Source organism: Parambassis ranga, chromosome 7, assembly GCF_900634625.1.
Source record: "Parambassis ranga chromosome 7, fParRan2.1, whole genome shotgun sequence".
In the NCBI taxonomy this organism is placed as follows: Eukaryota; Metazoa; Chordata; class Actinopteri; family Ambassidae; genus Parambassis; species Parambassis ranga.
In genome coordinates this window covers 10,528,733-10,551,381 of record NC_041028.1, presented here as the reverse complement: position 1 = coordinate 10,551,381, position 22,649 = coordinate 10,528,733, and the positions used below count along the sequence as shown (strand labels likewise).

General features: G+C 40.8%; 4 protein-coding genes across 5 annotated transcripts; 1 reads left to right on the top strand and 3 right to left on the bottom strand.

Moving 5' to 3' along the window:
• Window positions 1–430: 430 nt before the first annotated feature.
• Window positions 431–4,691, bottom strand: atxn7l2b (ataxin 7-like 2b). The gene is made up of 9 exons (XM_028410264.1): window positions 4,571–4,691; window positions 4,097–4,168; window positions 3,687–4,005; window positions 3,247–3,482; window positions 3,008–3,090; window positions 2,634–2,836; window positions 2,267–2,444; window positions 2,001–2,122; window positions 431–1,505 (listed from the first exon to the last, which is right to left on the bottom strand). Exons 1-9 carry the CDS (start codon window positions 4,665–4,667, stop codon window positions 815–817), a joined length of 2,001 nt encoding a protein of 666 aa, XP_028266065.1. The 5' UTR covers window positions 4,668–4,691; the 3' UTR covers window positions 431–814.
• An 882-nt stretch (window positions 4,692–5,573) lies between these two features.
• sypl2b (synaptophysin-like 2b) lies at window positions 5,574–8,655 on the bottom strand. Its single transcript, XM_028409097.1, has 6 exons — window positions 8,464–8,655; window positions 8,237–8,314; window positions 7,587–7,705; window positions 7,306–7,510; window positions 6,761–6,952; window positions 5,574–6,666 (listed from the first exon to the last, which is right to left on the bottom strand). Exons 1-6 carry the CDS (start codon window positions 8,479–8,481, stop codon window positions 6,544–6,546), a joined length of 735 nt encoding a protein of 244 aa, XP_028264898.1. The 5' UTR covers window positions 8,482–8,655; the 3' UTR covers window positions 5,574–6,543.
• Window positions 8,656–11,014: 2,359 nt separating this feature from the next.
• Window positions 11,015–20,949, top strand: sort1b (sortilin 1b). The gene is made up of 20 exons (XM_028409093.1): window positions 11,015–11,613; window positions 12,652–12,711; window positions 12,903–12,976; window positions 13,056–13,158; window positions 13,274–13,435; window positions 13,624–13,697; window positions 14,594–14,643; window positions 14,801–14,928; window positions 15,289–15,433; window positions 15,565–15,720; window positions 16,046–16,152; window positions 16,243–16,345; window positions 16,455–16,626; window positions 16,785–16,975; window positions 17,062–17,251; window positions 17,469–17,585; window positions 18,035–18,143; window positions 18,238–18,344; window positions 18,459–18,588; window positions 18,845–20,949. The coding sequence occupies exons 1-20, from the start codon at window positions 11,341–11,343 to the stop codon at window positions 18,857–18,859; spliced, it is 2,466 nt and encodes an 821-aa protein (XP_028264894.1). The 5' UTR covers window positions 11,015–11,340; the 3' UTR covers window positions 18,860–20,949.
• On the bottom strand, window positions 20,950–22,502 carry ngrn (neugrin, neurite outgrowth associated). Of its 2 annotated transcripts, XM_028409095.1 has the most exons (4): window positions 22,342–22,502; window positions 22,075–22,230; window positions 21,884–21,994; window positions 20,950–21,792 (listed from the first exon to the last, which is right to left on the bottom strand). In XM_028409095.1, exons 2-4 carry the CDS (start codon window positions 22,140–22,142, stop codon window positions 21,228–21,230), a joined length of 744 nt encoding a protein of 247 aa, XP_028264896.1. In that variant the 5' UTR covers window positions 22,143–22,230; window positions 22,342–22,502; the 3' UTR covers window positions 20,950–21,227. The 2 variants fall into 2 exon arrangements, with proteins under 2 accessions (XP_028264896.1, XP_028264895.1); XM_028409094.1 differs by having other exon boundaries at window positions 22,075–22,502.
• Between the last annotated feature and the right edge of the window lie 147 nt (window positions 22,503–22,649).

The window sequence follows — 22,649 nt, the reverse complement described above, 5'->3', positions numbered from 1 at the left end:
AGTTTTATAGAAATTGGAAAATCTGTTTAAATATATTGGGTACAAAAACAGGATACATGTTCATAACACATTTGCTGATGGATAATATCTCAAATAAAAAAGGTACACAGATGATCCGAGGGCCACAAGTTTGGTTAGATACTCATAAAAAAACTATAATGGCAAAATATACCTAAAGTATTATCAAATCAACATTAGAACATACCTGGTTGACAAGACATGTCACATGTTTTTCCCTGAAATACTATAGCACCATCTGGTGTTCAAAAGTTGAAATTGACAGGATGAAAAAACCTCTGTGTACACCAGGTTCTAATATTTCAGTTAATGTTAATTCAAACATTCAGTTTGGATACTTTCTCACTATATACATGCTATGAAATAAAAGAGTGAAGACTTGGATTTTTTTTTGCTAAGAGATGTCTTTTAATTTTAGCAGCAGACTGAGGTATGTTTAGGTTCTTACACAGATAACCGACTGTGACATAGTATACCCAAATACAGTAATACATATACAGATACAAATGCTTTTTCCTGATATTTGTGCATAAAAACTGAGATAAATTAACATAAACAAAATGACACACACACTCACTATGTTGGCAGCACCAATGGCCCGGCTGAGGCCTCTTCTCCAAGTGGACCTTTTAAGGCTGACTTTTCATTGGCTATAAAGATGCAATGTAAACAAGTGTCACTCACATATAAATTCACTAATGTTTAAAAAAAAAGATGCACCATGCAGAATCATGTTTGTAAAGACCACACTACAAACGGGAATTAGGTCTCATGGGTCAGATCTTTGTTCCAATCCTCAAGAAAGCACGTCCTCAATACTCTCTCCCTTCCAGGACACGAGGCTAGAGCGGGAAGTGGAGGACAGACATTTATACTTGGAGGCTCTGGATAGTGAGGAGCTAAGGGCCAGCGACCTTTGTTCGTTACCTTTGCGCTTTTGGGCTAGATTCCTTTGGTCAGACCCCATCACTTTCTGCTTTGCCTCTTGGGGCTTACCTCTGCTGCGGGGAGAACAGTAAGTTGATGCAGGAAAACACTTCTCCAAACCTGACAGCTGTCTCTCAGCTGGCTTCTTGGGGAGAGGAGGGCATGGCTTCTTTCTGTGGGACAAGGTACTAGTGGCTGGTCCTTGAGAGGAGGGGATGTGTGGGGGTTCCCTGATGTATCCGGAGGATTTGTCCTCACTACTGTGCAACATTTTTGTGTACCGCACCTTCTGTGCTGCACTTGCATTTTGCATAAGGTCCAACTTAAGCTGAGCCTTGCACTGTCTATCAGCCCCAAGGCATGCAGAGTCAGTGGAATAAGGCAGTTTGGTAGTGTGAAAGGTCTGCTGACTTCTTTTCATTGCCAGTTGTCCCAGCGAGGTAGACTCAAGGCTGTGGAAGCCAGTGGATTTGGAAGGTTTGTCCAAAGTTCTGACAGTTGTTTCGATTTGAGGTTTGACATGGCGTGATCTGAGACCTGATGATACTTGAGGCATTTTCCTAATGGAAAAACATGATGCTTTAGTTCCTGCATTTCTAGAAATAAAAACTATCCTCCAACACAGTATTAACTGTTAATTAGCTGGTTCATTCTCTTGGCTTAGTTGCAGCCTCATTTATTAACAATAGATCATCTATTGGTTGAATCATCCAGATGATTAAATGTGACTCAGACTACACATCTTGTTGCTTAAAAGTTCTGTTCAATACAATAAAGCTTTTCTCGACTCTCTGGATGCAGTGAAACTTGCCATGGCCATAGTATCAGTGCTGTGAGTATCAGATCTAATCTGATGATTTTTCTCTTCAGAAATTACTAGTGAGTAGATTATACAAGGAATTGATGTTATTATTCAGGTGATTTTTATGTAACAATATGTCGATTAAAAGGGAGAAGAAAACAGGGATCTGCTTTGGACTCCAAACATTAATTTCATCTACTGAGATACTTTTTTAAACTGACATTTATGCTAATTATAGAGTGGAGACACTCACTTCCACAAATGTGTGCCGACATGCCGCTCCAACATGGCACCAAGGGCAAACCGCAGGTGATACGAACGGCGGTCAAATGTGAAGACGCTCCAACCGAATGTGCGACATCCAAAAGTGCATAGCTATGAGACAGAAGCAAAGTTATAAATATTGAGGTGTAAATTGCTACTCCTGACTACAGGCACTGTGCATTTCACAACTGTTTAATATTATGCTTAAAAGCAGTTGTGCAGAGCTATGTGCAGCTGTTGTGCCTCTGCACTCACCCCGAGAGGCTTTGGGTGCCAGGATGTAGCAGGCAGATTGGCGGCTTCATCCTGCTCATCTTCTTCACCGTCGTCACTGGACAGCAGGCTCTGGTTAAAGGGGTACGGAGGATGTACCTTCACTTCAACAGTGCCATTCCTTTCCTCCTCTGGAGAGTTTTCTGGTGGATTTGTGGACCTGCTTAAATGTAAAAATCAAAATGAAGCATGATACACAGAAATGCACATACAACAAATACAGTGGAAACGACTCAACCTGAGCACGGCTGTACAGCAGGTTTTTTTTTTTCCAGATAACGTTTTAAAGCTTAGCTTCGCTGCAGTGATAACTTGTAGATTTATTTAGAAGAATAATTGTGTTTCTGACCTGAGAATGTGGCAGTTGCTGCTAAGGTTGCCCTGAGTCGTCATTTTTTCTTCCAAAGTATCCAAATGTTTCTCTTTGTGTTTTGATTTGACAAGAAGCTGCTCCTTGTCTCGAGCTGCTGAAGCCATTTTCTGTTCCACTGCCAACTGATCAATGATCTTCAGCTTTCCTGAAGCATTCTGCTGCTGGTGGATGGAATCATTCTGTGTAAGCAAGAGAGACAAAATGAGGATGCTACATTTACTCTGAACTTTAAAAAAAAAAAATCTTTTTATTTAAAAATAAAAAATAAAACCTCTTAGACAAAAGACTTGTGTTTCTGGTAATGACGAACAATGGAAAAACCATAGGAAAAGAATGGATTGAGTGTTTACATTGCATATAAGCTCCTGGCTGCACGGCTTCTTCCTTTCCGGAGGCAGAACTTTGTTGTGTTTGTTCAGCTTACATTCTTTTTCTACGTGGAAAAAACACAATCTTCAGTTAGTACCAGCTGGGCTAAAAGGTTGATGGGAGGAGATCACAAACAACTGTATTGATTTAGAAAAGCTGTTATATACAACATAGTATGCAAAACTAAGCCGCAGACAAGTTGTAAGAACAGCAAACTTACTGTTAGTGTTTTTGTAAATCCGACTGTAAGTTCTCATTCCTCGCAGAGGACAGTGAGCCTCAGATTGCCCAGCGGAAGCCTTCTGAACAGGAGCTCTCTCTGATCCAGAAGCAGAGGAGGAACAGTCACCAGGGGCCAGGGGTCCGGAGTGAGAGGGAGGATTCCTGGGGGAAGGCGTGGTGGATGAGTGGAGAGGGAGCGGAGGGTTTTTGTCAGGGTTCTTCACTGAAGATAAACTGCAAAAAACATAGAAGAATAACTTGAGAATTAATTTACACAATTTGTAAGCATGCTCGGCAATTGATTACTAATAATTCTTAAATTCTTTTGTTGTGCCAATATTGTTAAGTCAGTCAACATAGCACTGCTTAGCACTTTATATTTTGAAGTGTTTTTGCATCTTTACTTCAAATTATTCAGCAGGCACCCGTGATTTTTACCTCACTGTCTCCTTGTGGGCCATAGCAGCTCTGTGCTGGTGGGCAGGTAATGCTGCTGTGGACACCGCACCACCACCTTCCCGACGTCTGTCATCCTTCTGCCTCTCTGTACATGAGGAAATACTTGAGACAGGCTGGCTAGGGCAAGATCGCTGCTGAGGGGCTGGAGCAGACGACTGATCACTCATATTTATGACAGCACCATGCCGCCTTTCACAGTGCTTCTCAAAGGCCTGCGGTTTCACCACCTGGCCACAGTGGTTGCACATCACCAGATAGAAATCATCATGTGCTGGGCAGTAGCCATATATGTGCATGTCTGCAGAGAGCAATATAGAACAGAGGTCAGTAGAAATACATCTTGCTATTACAGCAGCCCACTCAGAGTAACAGACTTTCACTATCCTCACCTTCTTTCCTGAGGGTCATAGTCTCAGGGCGCTTCATCCCACACCTGCCCTCATCTTCAGCGTTAGACCCGGCTGCAGACAAGTGAAGAACAGTTAGCAGAAAGAGGCACCTCTGTGGCTAGTTAGTCAGTCAGTACTGCTGCTAGCACAAATCCTTAACTAACTTAATGTCGTTGTTTTTGGTGTAGCTGACAGACCAGCGGTAAACTTACCTGTCTACCAGTGAAGCGCTAGCATTACACAATGATAACATCATGCGTAACTTAGTTTCAAAAATATGAAATAATGACTAGGTGTGTTTTTATTTGTTTCCAGTTCACATAGTTTAGCAACCGTTTCTGCGCTAGGACCCGGCGGGTCTTTGTTTGGGTCGCGCTTCATGCCGCTCTGTGTGGATGTAACAAAAATAAATGACAGAACACCGACTCTGAGACGTGATGCACGTTATTGCTAAGGAAGGAGGCTGCGACTCACCGTCAGATGACAATTTATTCACCCTATCTACCCAACAACTCCAATTTAATCCGACAAAGTCTTCAAGATTAGGATTTCGCCGATCCAAAGCGGCCATTGCTGCTCTTGCGCGTCCACGAGACGACACCACTAGTTCACGCGCATTTTAAACGCGTCACAAAGCTCGTGGCCGTGTTTAAAACCTTTTGATCCTAAACTGAAAACCCATTTCCGGATCAAGTCTTTAAATTTGCACCGTATCGATATACAAACCTTATGCAAACTGTCGTTCTTCAGATAATCACACACCTTAAATGTGAAACTTACATTTTACAGCTTTAGCTGATAAGTGTGGGCATTTCAGCAGCTGAAGAACAAATTTCATGTAGGTGCCACTCACCTGGCTTATTTTATCAGGGGGTGCAAATCTCGGCAAACCACCTTTTTACTTTAGTCTGATAATTTGATTGTATTTTAAAATGTCATTGCATAAATGTATCTGAAAAATGTGTGAAACTTTCAGACAAAGACATGCCAAAACGATCATAATAATACCGGTAATAATAATAATAATGGCAATAATAATATATAATAAATAATAATAATAATAATAAATGGCAGACGATCAATTGTTGTGATTTATAAAAATGCATTGTCCGTCCATACAATACTCCGAAGTCTCCGCTTTAGCTGTGTGCGCGTTCCCGCGACTAGGGATGCATTTCCCGGCAAGGCATGCAAAACTCAGCATAACACCGGAAGATACAGCTGTAGTGTGGTTAGTAGGGTGGAAACAGTTAATTTATAATATCATAATGGCTACTTTGACCTGATGTAATCTGTAATTGTTTCTCACATATGTCGTCATATGTTAACTATACACACATTTCCTGGCCATTTTAATTCATAAAACATGTCTGCTTTGGCATTAGCACCGCCTGCCTGGCAAACTCAATATGAACACTGACTGCATGTTATACACATTAAAGAATCGAGCAAAGACCAAAAAAACAGACATAACAAGTCCAGTTTGTTCTTTTAATAACACAGCATTCCACGTCTGTACATTGTTGATGTTGGATAGGAACTAGAATTCCAGTCTCATCTGTAACAATTTAACACAGTGGTGGTTCACGTTTGAGACTTTGAAACAAGAAAGGCTATATAACAGGAAAGAACTCATAACACTGGCAAACAGAGAAAAGCTGCTTACATTCCCTTATAAAAGAACAAAGGTTGAAGCCAGGAATAAAGGCTCTGTACAGAACAAGTCAGAGATCAGTCAATTGTTTTGGAGGAAAATAAACAATAAGTGACACCAAGCTAGGGTTCTTCAACGGAGACTACAATAGTACTGCAACAATGTAAGGTCTAAACAAATCCTACATTTAAATATTAAAAAGTAAACAAATCCTAACAGGGAAAACATCTTACTGCTGTTTTAAATGTAACATTCATGGAGAAGTAACAATGTTTAGGAGCGCTACACTCAACAAAACATGAACTTGTTTAGTGAAATTAGTCCAACAGAAAACTAGATCACATATTACTTTGACCCATGTTAGTAAATAATCTCACAATGGCAACAGAATATTTTTCCAAATAAACTTCAAATGTATTATTGTAACTTTTAGAATTGGACTGATATTAGATTGTGTCTACAGTCTACGCTCAACAGCCCTGAGTTTTTAAACATACTGTTCATTGTAGTTGTTAATGACAAAAATTATGAATAATACAAAAATACTGTACATAATATGATATAAAGGGCCTGGGTAAAAACCTGTTAAAATATGCCAACTGAGTGTCTATGACCTTTGAAAAACTGTGGTAGATATTGCCAAATATAAATGTATTCTTCAAAAAACATAGCAGTCAGATTTGGAAAATGCACACTGTACCTTGAGTAGTATTCTGCTTTTTCAGTCATAACCACAGTACTTATTAATACATTTTATCAACATGACTAACTTTCAAACAAAGAAGCTGTGTAATTACGATGGCCTAACTCCTCCTGCCATGTCTGCAGGCTGGTTGGCTGACTTGTGAAAAGGTGTTTCCTTGTAGATAAACCAGCAGTTGCCACCCCACAGGATGAGGTTAAGAAAACCAAAAATCTGTCAAATAAAAAGACACGAGTCAGATATCACAGCTTCGGTGTACATACAAGAGTGTATATATTCAAAAAGAACAGATTATTACTAATCTTACCACAGAGGCATTTAGGCGACCCATGTGAGGCGTAGCCCCTGGAGAGCATTTGTTTACAGTATCCTTGCAAACATCAGGAAAGGTTATAATGTTTGCAGGACTGGTAGCCCACTTCACATCAGTCAAGCCTTTGGCCCAAGCAGAGGATGCTGCCAACCACAGGAAGGCAAATGCCGCAGTCACCAGCAGGTCCTTACAGAGCAAGAAACATTATCAAAGTTAAATCAACAAAGCACTAGGTCCGGTACTAACTTTGTTCAAGATGCAGTATGTCCCCTAGCTGCTTGAAAACCACACCCTCCACATTGTTCCATTTACACAGCTCTGCTAAATGCACTTTCTCTGACCCTCTGACTGGTTTCCAACATTTCGAAAGGCAGCAGCTGTTGTCACATGTTGAATGTTACACTAGAAGGATAAATAATGGAAAAAACTAGACCCAGACACTAAAGACACTAGACTTTACTGCTTGAAATGTGCATATTGTTGCAGCTAAGCACGCACATTTCACCCACACAAATGGACAACATTGCTAACATACATACCACAATGGGGCCACGGCTAGATTCTCTGTACAAGTGCTGGTAACCCAAATAAAGCACAAGTGTGGCAGTGCTGTAGAGGAAAGCCAGCACTCCAATGCACACATAAAACTGCGCTGAAGACGTGTGGTCTCCAGTCAGGTAGTAGGGAGTGGTGCCGGTCTCATTGACTTTACAGTTCGGGACATCATAAGGATGCTGCATCAACCTGTGGAGGAGACAGAGCACCTTTTAAATACAACACACATCTCAAGGTAGGACTGTTCATGTTTGCTTACACACACCTGAATGGGTAGTTAAAGTCTGCATGTATCTCTTCATTCTTACTTCCGTGGCACTGGACGTTGAAGCTGGTGGTGCCGCTGTAACCACCAGTTGTAGCAAATGCAAATATAGCAAATACCTGCAGCCACACACAGACAAAGAAAGGTAAGAGCCACTGCTGACCAATGGGGATGTGTTCAGTGTAAGAGTTCTAGACAAGTGTCAGACTTCCCTTCATATTTGATGCAATTCAGTGACAGGAAGCCTTAGTCACATTGGGCAATCACAGTGAACAGCAAAAACTTCAAGTCATGCAGAAGTAAAAAAAACGGTTTTATCTAATAAATGGAAGCTTACATAAAGACACCAACATGCCAGCACAACAGGCTAACACCCTGTTAAGGATCATGCGGAATAAAAACTCAGACAAGTCATTTAATTTGAGCCTGATGGGCCGACAAGCTTAGCTAATCTGGTAGATATAAACAGGGTCCTGAACTGCATACCATGTTTGAAACGGCATTACAGCTCTAAGGATGACTTGCATAGCTTCCCGAGGCGCACAGCGAGTCACAAGACAACACAATCAATTTGTAAGGTATGGGTACCAAACCAGGGATGGACCACAGGCCATTTGGTTTAAAAAGAAAAGAGATGGGGAAAAACTTACCCACTCCAGCAAACGGATGAATGCCAAAGGCTCTTTCAGGGGCCCCAGATCAAGACTAAACCCCGAAGTCAGCACTTTCTAATGAAAAATAAAACACACACAGTGTGTGGGTGAAAGAACCGTTGTATGCAGCTGAGGAGGGAACACACAAATAGGCGTGTTTGCCTAAAAATGCTCATTCATTATACGCCATTAACCGTTCAGACTCTCCCCGTGAGCGCCATTACCTGTGCGACGGATTCCATCGTCTCTCCGGAGAAATGCGCGGTGTGTTATCGGTACAGTCGTGTCTTCACGTCGTGGGTCTTCAGCTGCTCTTTCTGTCGAAGCTTCTGCCTCTTGTCAAACTTTTCAACAACTTCAGCGAATCGCTGCTGATGACACGTGATCACTGACGTATGAAGACCGAGAGGGGGCGCTGCTGCTTCACAACTGAGGCTCAGAGCGGAGAACAGGTCATAATAAAAAGTGTTTCAGTGCTCAGTTGCACTTAGTTGTTTATACATTTTTCAAATCACGTGAAAATAAATTATATTAATGTGACCTGATATAATTGACAGATGAATTGATTGGTCGGTTTGCAGAATGGCTCCTGAGTATTTATGAAAGCATAAATAGCAAAACGAATACAGGAGATGCACTGGAATGGTGTCCAAATAATAATATATTGGAACCTTTACATATAACATCTGCTCCATATAATCTCCTACACAGACTACCTACACCCTAAACGGTGTTGTTGTTTAATTAATGCCTGTGACATGCATGCTGGATTATATTGCGTTGACTTTATATTTTTGCTCATCCATGTGTTTTGGTATATATATTTTTATGCATATGTATTATATTGAATTCACTAAGCTTCTTTTGCACATGGCCAACTAACACTGGACTTTTAAAATGTTTTCAGATTAATGCAAATTACAGAATGCATGGTATTAACTGTGATGTGCCACATATTAATATTTTAAATACCATCATTTTATATAATTAAATAGTAAAGATTTGTCACATTCTTTGATTTTGTAGGCTACAAACTCAGTTATATTGATTTAACAGTGTGCATAGTGTAGTGTAGTGTACAGCAGAGGTATACTGAGATTGCACAGGGACAAGGTTTTTCACTAGAGGTCACCATTTCCACAGATCCCTGTTAACTGATCCTTTTTATGCAAAGAAAGCCATGTGCTTCCCATGACTCCTATCAGTGTAGGCTGAACTCACACACACTCTGCCTGTAATGCACTCAGTCTGAGTCAATAGAAGTGCTTGTTCTTGGACTTGGTATGTAGGGAAATTTAGGTACAGTTGATTCCAAGTCCTAATTTGGCTAATTTTCCTCTCACCAAGCCGCACAGCTGAGCAGGAAGATTTTGATCCTTTTAGAAAGGCCAAGTTCTCATTTTAACAGAGCACATCTCAAAGGAATAAGAGTGGCTTTGTTCTCCACCTTTTAATAGTTGACTAGGCTGCCCGGGGGAGGGGCTGCAGCTCCATTGTACAGTCCCTTTGTGTAGGAATACTGCTCTACAGATCAGATTATTTAGTTTTCTGTGTGAATCTGAGAATCTTGTCATATACAAGTAAGACATAGTTACGTGAGTTTAAGGGTTTTTAAAGCCACTGCAACTTTTTCAACAGCTGTTTGTGACTGTGGTGAGATGACACCTTTTGTTGTTGTTGCAGGCTTTTAAACTTGTTGGGCCGGTTGTGCCACTCCAAGAGAGGTTGATTAAATACGCAGCATTACTAGCATGTCTGATCCACCAGACTGTTGCCAGCAGTTTCACTAGTTTGACAAGTCAATGTTTCACCCTGCAGGAGGTTGACATAACAACGGAGAAACTGAAAATCACAGTCCCTGGCATGTAGCTTGAATATGGCCCATGGGAGCCACGGGTCAAGATATTTTTTCTGTAACACATGACCAGTAGTCATGAGTTTGTGTCACATGCACAAATTTAATCAATACAATATGACTCAGTGCAATGAACAAAATTGATAAATAGAATTTGAGAGCGCGGCAGTATGAAACCATCCACTCTGATTACTTTGAAGAAGTTATGATCATGTGATAGAAAAGTTCATTTCTCTGAAGTCTTCAGACTAACAGATACCAATACTGTTAAAACCAGTATTATATGTCAAGAGAAAAACAACCTGTTTGTAAGCATCTCCAAAGATTCACTGTGTGCAGAGGGTTCAATGTATTGATGGCAAAATATTAGTGGAGAATTACTCAGATTAGCCTTGATTTAATCTCTTGATTGAGTGTCAATGTTCAAATCCTTGAGTAAACATGGCAGTACCACATTAGGTGTGTCTTATGTTGTAAAAATTATATTTTAAAAAGCCTGTCTCTCCTGTATTAACTGTGATTTTGAGGGTAATTAATAGGAAAACACTATTGAGTGTTTTTTCTTTTAGTTTTCCAAATGTTTCATAGATATTATAATAATGTCCTTGTTGTTGTAGACATAATAAGGACTTACAATCTGATATTGTAACACAAAGTACAGCATGAGATTGAATTATTTATATGAAATAGTTGCAAGAAATTCACATTATTTGCTTGAAACGTTTCGGTGAGCTGGAGCCGCAGTATAGTATAACTCAACCTACCCTGACAGTCTCCGCCAGCTAATTGTGCAGCCCCTGATTTAGCGCCGCCTTTCCGATTTTAACCAATCAGATAAGCTGCTAGGTGGACCAGAAGGTAGGATCAGCCAATCACAGCGCATCTCTCTGTGTGGAGCATTACGACTTGCAGACACAATTTCTATGATCGTTACAATGTATCATGTAGGCTAAGGAGTTGCGGTGTTCAACGCCTCGGTTCATTTCTACAATTCTGATTCTTTTTAAATGTATTGATATTTTTTCGCACCTGCGCGCTGAAACATTTAGAGCCGCGAGGGCACTCCGTGTTTTCTAAGCCGAAATAGTCGCCGCTGTCAGGAGGACTACTGTTTTGTTGATGTCATCCGCGGCAGAGCTGTAGCGACCTTCAATTTCTAGGCAAGACCAGGATAAACAAAGACTCCTTTTGGGTGTTTTCTCTCCTCTTTGCTTTGTCTTATTGGCCAACAGCACTGGAAACGAGGATGGGACTTTTGCTGCCTGGTGTCTTGCTGTTATCTGTGTGCACTTTGACAGCCGCTGTAGATTTTCAGCTGGGATCCAAACCCTCCGGACAGGCGGTATTTGTAAAGCAGTCAAACACTGAAGAGACAGCGGCGAAAATCATCAAGAGGTCTCTGCCCGCTTGGCTGGCTGCATCTCCAAACCACAAGATAAAACGAAGGAGCACCGAGCAGGGCGACTCGTGCAAAGCTATTCAAGGATTTGACGCCAAGTTAACAGACAACACCCACCATGTAAGTTAGCGAGCGACTGAGGTCCTGTTTCACTTTATGCGTTCGATAATTAACTGAGCCCAGAGAAGACGATGCGCAGGTGCTAAACAGGTGCACGAACAGGCCTAATCAGCTATCCAGTGTACTGTGAAACCTGGTTACTGATGCGCTGTTTTCCACTCACCTGTAAGCCCTGAAGCCCAGAATAACTGCATGATGGAGGACATTTCACTGCAGAGTGGATTTTGTGCTGTAAAACATGTTATGAAGCTAAATCAAAACAAAACGCCATACTAATGGTTTACAGCAGTCACTATGCACACTTCACCTGTTTCATTAAGTATCATGTAGTCTCTCTGTTGACCAGGAGTTCTTTTGTGTGTGTAGTGAAACTAACAGCAGTGTTTTCCTCATACTTCACACCTTGCATAAGAGCCATTGTAGGACAACCAAACGTGTTTTATCTCGTCCAAGGTTGCACTAAGGGCTGTAAAATAGTGAGCTAATATGATCATATGTGGCATCAATATGTGATATTTGCCATTAAACAAAAAGAGCAGAACCCTGCGCTGCTTATTTGCCTAGCTCCTCGCCACCATGTGATCAACTTTGCATTGCGGTCTCTGAATACATGGCCTCAGAAATCTGAAGTTGACAGAATTCCTGGAGGCTCAATGTCCTCTCGAGATTTCTGCTGCAGGTCCCACTGTTTGAAAACAATGAAATATCTGTCTGACTAAAATACTTGTGTGTTGTTTATGTGGTGCTTCACTCTGTACAAGTTATCATTTGTGCTTGAGCAGTTGGTGGGGTGGGGGACATGCTGTCAGTCAAAGCAAAAATACACTGTCTACAGGCAACACTCATAAATAGGTTTTGGCTGCAGTTGTTGTCAGCATCTTTCGGTATATACAGACACATACCGAGAGTGCCACAGTCAGTTTCTCTCTTTCTGAGTTCAGTTCCTGTTATGCTGTGGTGTTGTTATTCACACTCCCTAACCACTGCTGTACAGTTTTCTTATCTTGCATTTTATCTGAACATGTGTTTTTTTCACAGTATACCTTTAATGACTTGAGTGGGTCGGTGTCTCTGGCCTGGGTTGGAGATGGCACAGGGGTGAGTGTTACTTTTGTTCCCATTTGCACCTGTTTTTCATGCTGTGTTGTTTCTGATTAACATCAGTACTGGACAAACAGGATCAGATTAGTCGGTGAACTGAATACAAATAATAGGCTAGTCTCTTTACATTACATAAGACACACGATTAAATGATTTCATTTTATTTAAATTTTCTTTGTTTGTTGCAGGTCATTCTGGCTTTGACGACTTTTCAGGTGCCCTTTTTTATGATAAGACTTGGACAGTCCAAACTCTACCGAAGGTAAGTCCTGTGGCCACACCTTAGAGAAGAACAAATATTTGATTTGCACTTCATTTGACTGAATCCTCTTGTTTGCCAGTGAGAACTACGGAAAGTCATTTCAGGATGTGACCAACCTGATCAACAACACCTTCATCAGATCAGAGTTTGGCATTGCAATTGGACCTGAGAATTCAGGAAAAGTGAGCCATGTCCACGCTTACATTCTTTCAGTACATTCACTTTATGCCATCCATAAATGGAGCAGTCCTATAATTTGCACCTACAGTAAAATAAAAAATGTGTTCTGGCTTGTAGGTGATCCTGACTGGTGAAGTTTCTGGAGGTCATGAGTCTCGAATTTTTGTCTCCAATGACTTTGGAAGGAGTTTCACGCACAAGGACTTGCCTTTCGTCCCCATGACTCAGATCACTTACAACCCTGAGAACTCCAATGTGCTGGTAGTCCTCAGCAGCAGTGTAAGTACTCCATGTCTTATCTTCTGTTTTTTTTTAAAAGAACGTGAGCAGCCTTCATTGTTTGGTCATTCATTAACATGGTTGTAGTGTTTACAAGCAGGTCTAGTATATCGCATCCTCTGTGCCAAAGTGTGAGCTGTGAGGTAATAAATAATAATAATTTTTATTTTGTTTCCCTCCATCACCAGAATGAATTGTGGCTCTCTGACGATTTTGGCAGCGACTGGAGAAAGATCCACAACATGGTGTGTCTTGTGAAATGGTAAGAGGCAAGACAAACTGTTGATAGCAGCCCCTACATCAGGTGCTCAGTGAACAAACACTGGTCTTATTGAATTCAGAGGAAAATTCTATTTAGTGAGATTAGGGAGCAGTGAAAAACATTGTTACTGGTTTGGATGTAGCAAAGATTTCAGGAAGTCATATGCAATCAGTTAGCCTGGTCAATTAGCTTAATAGCTTAGTTTTTCCAGTGTTAACAGTGTTATTATTATAAGCAATAGATGTAAACCTTTTCCTTGTTGCTGTTACTAAAAATTATCAGAGAAGAAGATAAAAACATTATAAGCCATATACAGACTTTTATTGTTGCTGCACCGTTACCAGTTACGCTGTAAAACTGCATTGGAGTCAAGGATTGTTTGACTAGCTGTTGCGGCCAAACTCTCACAGCACTCCTGTTATTTTGGAAGCACTTCCTGGTGTGAATCACTTAGTAACCTTGGCAGCTCCGAATATCTTTTTACTTTTACTTTTAAGGTTGTGTTGTCAAGGTCTCTCTTCCTGAGAGAACTGTGTGTACAAAACAGTCTTTCTGAAACATAACCTTTTATTGCCATCCCAAAAAGCTTATCTGAACAGGCTGCAAAAAAATGGGTCATTTTTAACTGGGTCATGGTTTTCTGAAGTCAACACACAGCAAAAGAACGTGCATATTTAGAGAGGGCAGGTTGTACTTGGTAAGTCATATCATGTGACTCTCACAGTGAGACAAAACCTACAGTATTGCAATGGATTAGGTTATGAAGGCATACAGATTCCTGTATGAAACCTTATTTCAACATTGATGGATGATTGTTCCTTGACATGTTTCTGTTTTTTATTGCTTATTTTAAATGCACGCACAGTAGCATACCAAGTCATACATTGTTCTTACAGGGGAAGGAAAAATACCATCTTCTTTACAACCAACCTAAATGGATCATGCAGTAAGTTTTAAAATATCAACCTCAACCTTGTACATTGAAGTTAGCAAAGAGTTAAAAAAGTGTGTGTTCTGTGTAGAAAAAAATGTAGAAAAAAAATGTCATGATTAATTCTTTCATTCAGTTTTAAATTTTCATACATTTGTTGCGCTAATATCAGGTGATCGGGGAATGTTAGAACTGAGGAGGACATCGGACTATGGTAAAACCATCAAGACTGTTGCCAGTAAGATCTACTCCTTTGGCCTGGGTGGACGCTTCCTCTTTGCCTCTGTAATGACAGGCAAGGTCGGTATGCTGTAAAAACCAAAGCAATGTGGAAACAAAAGCAGGCCAAATGTTATATGTCTAGGATATGTAGATTCAAATTAGACATTCATTCTGTGAGGTTTAAAAGAGAAACTAACATCACAATACCACATATAAGGAAGTACCATACAAACAGATATAGAGAAGTGGTCAGAACACATTATGACAAGAACATTATTGTCTGTCTTTCACTTCTATTGTATTTCCTTGCTACTTACTGAATGTTCATGAAACTGTAGATATCTTTTTATAGTCATAGTATAAAACATTTGGACAGTATAATAGAATTAATCCATTGACATCCTCCCTCTGTTTTCTCTTTTTCTGTGTGTATTCCAGGGCACCCTGAGGATGATCCATGTGTCAGTGGATCAGGGTGATACCTGGAACATGGCCCAGCTGCCTCCTGTTGGTCATGAACAGTTCTACTCCATCCTGGCAGCGAATGATGAAATGGTCTTCATGCATGTAGACGAGCCAGGAGGTCAGTGCATACAGCCATGTTGTTTGTCTGTCTGTGCTTTGTAAGATGAGAATAAAGTGAGATATAAAAAAAACGGAATGCTAATATGTGACTTTCAACTTATACATATGTCTTCTTATTGTATTCCGCAGATACAGGATATGGAACAATTTATGTATCAGATGACCGGGGCACTGTGTACTCCAAGTCACTGGAGCACCACCTTTATACCACAACGGGGGGCGACACAGACTTCACCAACGTCACCTCCCTCCGTGGGGTTTTTATCACTAGTATCCTGGCTGAAGGTAGCTCTACTCATATGTCTGTATTTCTGTAAAGGAATAGCAACACATGGCTGTACTCAAGTTACCCTAGAAATACACACACACGTATGACTTCTCCATTACACAGCAGAGGGAGGGTGTTGAGTAAATATTTAATTAGCTGTTCCGTGTTAGATGTGTCTGTCTGAAGTGACACTTACATCACCACCTAAACCTTGCACACAGTATAAACCTGAGCCTTGCATTGCTTTGCTTCAAGCTCTATTCTAGCACTCTTCCTGTATAGGAGAGTACATTGAATCTGACAAGTACTTGCTGACGCTTTGTTCTCGTCTTGTGGTTCCAGATAACTCTGTGCAGAGTGTGGTGTCGTTTGATCAAGGAGGGGAATGGGTCCCCCTGCGAAAACCTGCCAACAGCAAGTGTGATGCCACATCCAAAGACCCAGAGAAGGTAATGAAAAAAGAGGGGAAACTGGTGTGTTTGGATAAAAACAAAGTTACATAAGACTAGATATGAAATCCTGCTCGTTTATTTTTACAGTGCAGTCTCCACATTCACGCAGCCTATAGTATTGCTATGAAGCTGAACGTCCCCATGATGCCTCTGTCTGAACCAAATGCCGTTGGTCTTATTTTAGCCCATGGTAAATCTGCTTCAAAGCTTCAAATAAATATAAGTTGTTCATTTCAGATACATGTGACAGTAGCTTTTGTACTCTGATCATCTCTGTGTATCTGTGTTTGTGTAATCAGGAAGTGTTGGTGATGCCATCTCAGTGATGAGGCCTGATGTGTATGTGTCTGATGATGGGGGCTATACTTGGATAAAGGCCCTTGATGGACCTCATCATTATGCTATTCTGGACTCTGGAGGGCTGCTGGTAGCTGTGGAGCACAACCCAAACCAACCTGTCAACAAGATCAAGTGAGTTATAGGTAGAGGGCAGGGGGCAGGACTAGACCAGCATTTACTGATGTGAGACTGTGTCAGCTTGAGCTATACCAGTGCCCTAGAAACAAAGACCCTAATGGAACTTTACTCAGGTTTATGCTGATATTTAATGTTCCTCAATGTCCTGACAGATTTTCTACTGATGAAGGACAGTGCTGGGGCGTGTATACCTTCACCAAAGATCCCATTTACTTTACTGGTTTGGCATCGGAACCAGGCGCTCGCTCAATGAACGTCAGCATCTGGGGCTACAGAGACTCCTTTCTCAGTCAGTACTGGATCTCCATCACCATTGACTTCAGGGATCTTCTCACCAGAGACTGTGAGTCAAATAATAAAAAGATAATCACAAATGTATTGTTTTTACTTCATATGTAAATAAGCAATACATATGACTGATGTCTTTAGGTGATGACAAGGATTACGTCCAGTGGTTGGCGCACTCTGATGACATCAGTGACCCTAACGATGGCTGCATGCTGGGTTACAAAGAGAAGTTCCTGCGTCTCAGAAAGGACTCTGTTTGCTGGAACGGACGTGATTACGAGGTCATCACTGAGCCATCCCCATGTCCCTGCACCCTGGATGACTTCCTGTGGTAAGCTGGCACTCAGCTCAGTGTCATTAGATCTGATATCATCAGAAAATGCGAAACATATTTTTGGTGATCCATCATCTGGTTGGAGACCAAAGCATCTTGCTGAAGTGCTGCTAACTGACTAAATGTTCCTGTTGGCACTGAAAAACTGTAATAAATACAGTGTGTGACATGTCAAACCCTTAATGCCAGGTTTATTCTGACTCTTTGGTTACAGCGACTTTGGTTACTACCGTCAGGAGAACAGCTCAGAGTGTGTGGAGCAGCCGGACTTAAAAGGCAAAGTGTTGGAGTTCTGTCTGCATGGCAAAGAGAAGCAGCTACAGACTAGTGGGTAAGACTCCGGCCTCAGCCAAGACGTCTCTGCTTTGTCACTATTGTTGGTTTCGAACACTTAATGATAATCCCTAAAACACACAGTGTCTCTGTGCCAACATGTATTACATAGCAGCCATCATCTGACGCACATATTTGAACTTGTACTCATATTTTCTCAATTATTTTTATATGATGCCTTACCCCAGCAGCATCATATTAAAATAAAAAAAGTTATGAGAATGAGGAAGTATTTGTCATGCAGAGAGCAGAGGAAGCAGATAAGGGTGAGAGTGAGTGTATGAGTAGGATATTTTTAGTTACTCTTTGTTTTTCGGCACACAGACATACTGTTTGTCCTTTGTAATTTCCATTTCTGCTTATTAGTCAAAAAGTACAGTACACTACAAAGACTTACAATCACACACTCTTAATTGGAGACTTATATCTGCTCTCTTGGCTCCATAGCTACAGAAAAATTCCAGGAGATAAATGTGAAGGAGGAGAGATGCCTGTTCGTAAAGAGATTGACCTCAGTAAGAGGTGTGTGAGTGACCTTGTCAGTCCAGAGCTTCTGGTGAGTATCTCTGTCTCCTAAGATTTATTGACAATGTTACAAATGTATTCAATTCTGTTTCCATAATGCCATCGTCTGGCCTCTGTTTTTACAGGTAGATGATCGCTCCTCTGTGCCCATCGTGATAACGGTCATCATCGTCATGCTGGTTAGTGTTGCAGTTGGAGTTATCTTTGTCAAGAAATACGTCTGTGGCGGCAGGTTAGTTTATCAGTCCACCTATAAACTACAGTACACATAATTCTAAAAACAATGTGTAGTGCTGAATATTTTCCAAATGGATTTGGGTAACTGCCAGTATTTTGCACTCGACAGGTTCTTGGTTCACAGATACTCTGTGCTGCAGCAGCATGTTGAGGACAATGCTGCGGAGGGCATGGACGACCCGCTGGAGACCAACCACACTCAAAACGGCAAAATAGAGTTCCACGATGACTCAGATGAGGTACTGTGGATATAATCCATGGGTGTGGTCATAGATAGGCCAGTTTCAGTTCAGTTTCAGTTTAAAGTAAGGAGCTGAATTTGAGCTGAGTGTAATAATCTTGGAAAAGGGTTTTTTATTTTTTTTAATTTAGACAACTTTAATGCACATATCTAAACTAGAGTTAAGTGTGTATGTGTAGACATAACCATAGCAATCTGTTGTTTGCTCTGCTCTGTTGGCTTCATTGCTATGCTCTCTTCTCCTCTTCGCACAGGATCTGCTTGAATAACAGGCTCAACCTGTCGTGCAACTGAGCAACAGGTTTCCTGTCCAGTCCGTGGCTGGCCGCTCTTCCCGTCACTCTTTTGTCTCCAGTTACTTTTTCCTTTCACCTTCTAGTATAAACTTTGGCCTCAGCTACAGATGAAGAGTCTGAGTTACTCTGGTGTCATCAGTGAATTATAATGAATGTACGGAGGATTCCTTGGACTAATGCCACAGTTGGGGAGATCTGTAAAAGGAGCTCTAGTAGTTAATTCTGTTGAGTGAGTTGAAGTTATTTATTTTAGGGGATGAAGAGTGGCTACAGTAGCCTGAACTGCTGACAGAGCCAGAGGAATGATCTTTTTTTTTTTTTAAGAAAAGCTAGTTGTATAAATCCACCACCACTGCATTACGGGTCCTGCATCTCCCATTAGCCGGGAGTGCTCCTGGAAATACTTCCTACTTCTGTTTAAGATGTCATCTTATTGTGCACTTGTACATAAACCTGTTTTTCTTCGCTATTTTTGAAGTAATATCCATTGGTACGTGTTAAAAATGGTTGCAGTTGGTTAACTCTCCCAGGACAGTTGAGTCTTAATAAGTATTTTTGTCAGAAAGCCCCCCCCCCCCCCCAATGTAAATTGGAGGGAACTCCACAGATCTGTAAAATTTTCTATTGCAGTCTGGTTTAGAATACAGACCTGTAGACTTTTGGTTCACCTTGGCAGTGAGATTCACGGTTGAAGTAATAAGATATACATGGAAATGTCAATTTCCATTAAGTTTAATAGCAATAATGTTTTAGCATACTTTGTATGTTGTCCACATTCCTTTATGTAATCCTATTGGCACAATCTCTTGTTGTCTACTGTTGTTTTGTTTGTTCAATGGAAATGTCATTGTGCAGAGCACATTGTCCATCAGTGTGGAGGGCATGAAGTGTGTGTGTGTTTGAGACAGGGTGTCTTTGATATGTTATTCTGCAGTTCCTTGTTGTAACTGCCCAAAGCACAAGGTCCTTTGTGTGCTTGAGTTTGAAGATGAACATTTTTCTTAAATATGACCTGATGTGATCAGACGGATAATCACGGTAGTCATATACACTGTACGTTGTAATCATTTTTGTACTAACCAATTTTGAACAGCTGACAAATTATGGTTAAAAGATGTTCAGACATAATTATAGTTTGATAGTGAATATCTACAGATGTTTTTTTTCAGTTAAACAAATACATCATTATAATCTTGTGACCGGAACATAGAAGCAATGAGAACTGTTCAGCTATGTAAATGTTGTAAATCATAATTCCTGCTGTAGCCTGATATAAGAGTTAACATGGCTGGATAAGCTAGAACACAGTGAAAGACTGTTTTTTGGTGTTTGAATCGAAGGTGGAGCGAAATCACTCAAACAACTGGGTTATACAAGGTTCCTCTTCTTTTGCAGTTTACTGCTGTTTGTCTTCTTAGCAAATTAGTCTTATATTATTTTTTATTTTAAAGTGTCGTTGCACAGTTTTTTGTCTGTCCTGTGCTGGATGTATTGCTTTCATACTGGTTTATTTGCTGGTTCAGAGTGCAGTAGAATGGATGTGGTTATACAAGTGCCTGGTGTGAGGATCTGATGTGTGGCCAGCATCTATTTACTGACTGTTATTTATATCAGCTAATTTGTAACCAGTTTTTATCCAGTATGTCAGTGACACCCCTGAAGTTGCACTTGTTGCCTGAAGTGATTTCTTGAGCAGTTACCCTGTTTCATATGAGCTCCCATTGAACTGCATGTTAACTCTCAAAAATAACAACCATAATCTGGATATTCTCTTTTTCTGTACTGATAGGAGACTTGATTCTATCTGTGATACTTCGACCAGAGTCAACTCAAATTAAAAACAGACTGCATACAGGGTTAATATGTAGCTGAGACACTGGAAGGGTTCTTATTTAATTACATGAAGGTAATATTTTTCTCACTGTTTAAACTGCTGTATAATTAAATAAGTCATTGTGATGGTTCTGTAAATATAAGGTTACACCTTTATATCTGCTGTTTCTTTTATGTATATTTGAGGCAATTTTCTTTGGGTTTGCCAATAAATTCATATGTTCCACTAATGTTGTTGCACAAGTCTTTTTTTAATGTATAAACTGAACCGAAACGGTTCATATAGTGTTTTTCCACAACTTTCAAGTTGGTTCAAAATACATTATATTTGTGAAACTTTACTGCTCTGTATATTTATTTCAATAAATATTAATAGATTTAATTTATTACAAAATAATATTTGTTTTGCTTGTGTAATAATAATCAGTTCAGATAGACACTGAGCTGATTATTGAGTGTAATGACATGACCATCACTTCTTCTGCTAACAGTCCAACACAGGAAGTCCTCAGATTCTATACAAAAAGTTGCCTTCTGCATCAAAAAATTCACTTCCAACTTGCACCACAGAGGATGACTTTATCTCCATAAACTGTTCAAGTTCTTCTTCTGTCAACACCTGTCCATCCCAGCTGTCTTCTTCATCCTCATCTCTGGTGGGATCCTCCTCTGTTGATTCTTTCAGTGTGGCATTTATACTATTGTCAGCTGTAAATGGGGCAGGCACAAGAGTAATGGGGACAGGGCTCTTAACTAACAATCCTGAGCCTTCACCTTGAATCAACTGAGTCTTTTTAGCCACGGGCACCAAAGCTCCTCCTGAGCTTCTGGGGGGGAGTACAGCTTGCGCATGGAGCCCTAGTAGATTCTGCCTGTTTTTCTGTGAGCCTGCTCCTGAAGTCAGCGTCTGCTGACTGAGTCCAGCCATTACTTTAGCATTCTGCTTAGATTTTCTTTCAGGAGATGGAACAAACTTGCTCCTAAGTACTCTGAGAATGACATCAGGGGTGACAGAGTAGGCTTCAGCCAGACGCTCCACTGTCCATTCCTCTGGTTCCTCTTGTTTCAGATATCTGAGTGGGGGGGATCAGTATTTGATTTTGAGCTTTATTTTTGAAAAAAACACATATTTATTTCATGAATAGATTACATCATCACCATCACCTTATCTGCTCGATAGCATCCCAGGTTAACTTCCTCGGTGGAGGTCCTGATGGAGTCATCTGCCTCCTCAGTATGTTAAATTTTACTGTCCTTTGCCTTTTCCTCCCTTCACTGGAGAAACATGAGAAAATATTATACAGTACAGCGTAAACACGTTAAAGTTTTAAAGTGTGGCCAGTCTTATAACTTACTCAAGCAAAGCCTGGAACCTGTCCTCCGCATCCTCCAGCTCAAGCTCCTCACCAGACTCCTCGTCCATGTAACTGGGTCTATCTGAGGGTCTGTCTCTGCGCGCGTAGTTCTGCCCTCCCCGTGATTTACTGGCACCTCCACTTACAACTCGACAACTATTAGCAGAAACGGACGGAATCACTTTTAGAGCACTAACCCTGGAAAATAAGGACAAGACCTGAAGGGACCGAGCCATGCTAATTCTCACGAAACTGTCTTGGTCTTACGTCAGAAGGAAGTGTCGTACACTCGATTCCCTAACTGCATGCCACAGAAAGTAGACGCTAGAAACCTAACACACACTGAGATTACTTATTTTATAACAGAAAACAGCCAAATTGGGACTTTTCCACATGTAGACCCGGCGAAAGTTATTGAAGTACTTCCGCAAACATTAATCTAACAGCATGAATAGGGCGCGGTCCTGCCACCTAGCGGCACGGAGGTAGAATTACTGTGTTGGACCTTTACTAAATGGAGAGATTAACACAAAGCGAAGTGTCTTTTATCCAACGTATGTTGATGTGCCTTTTAA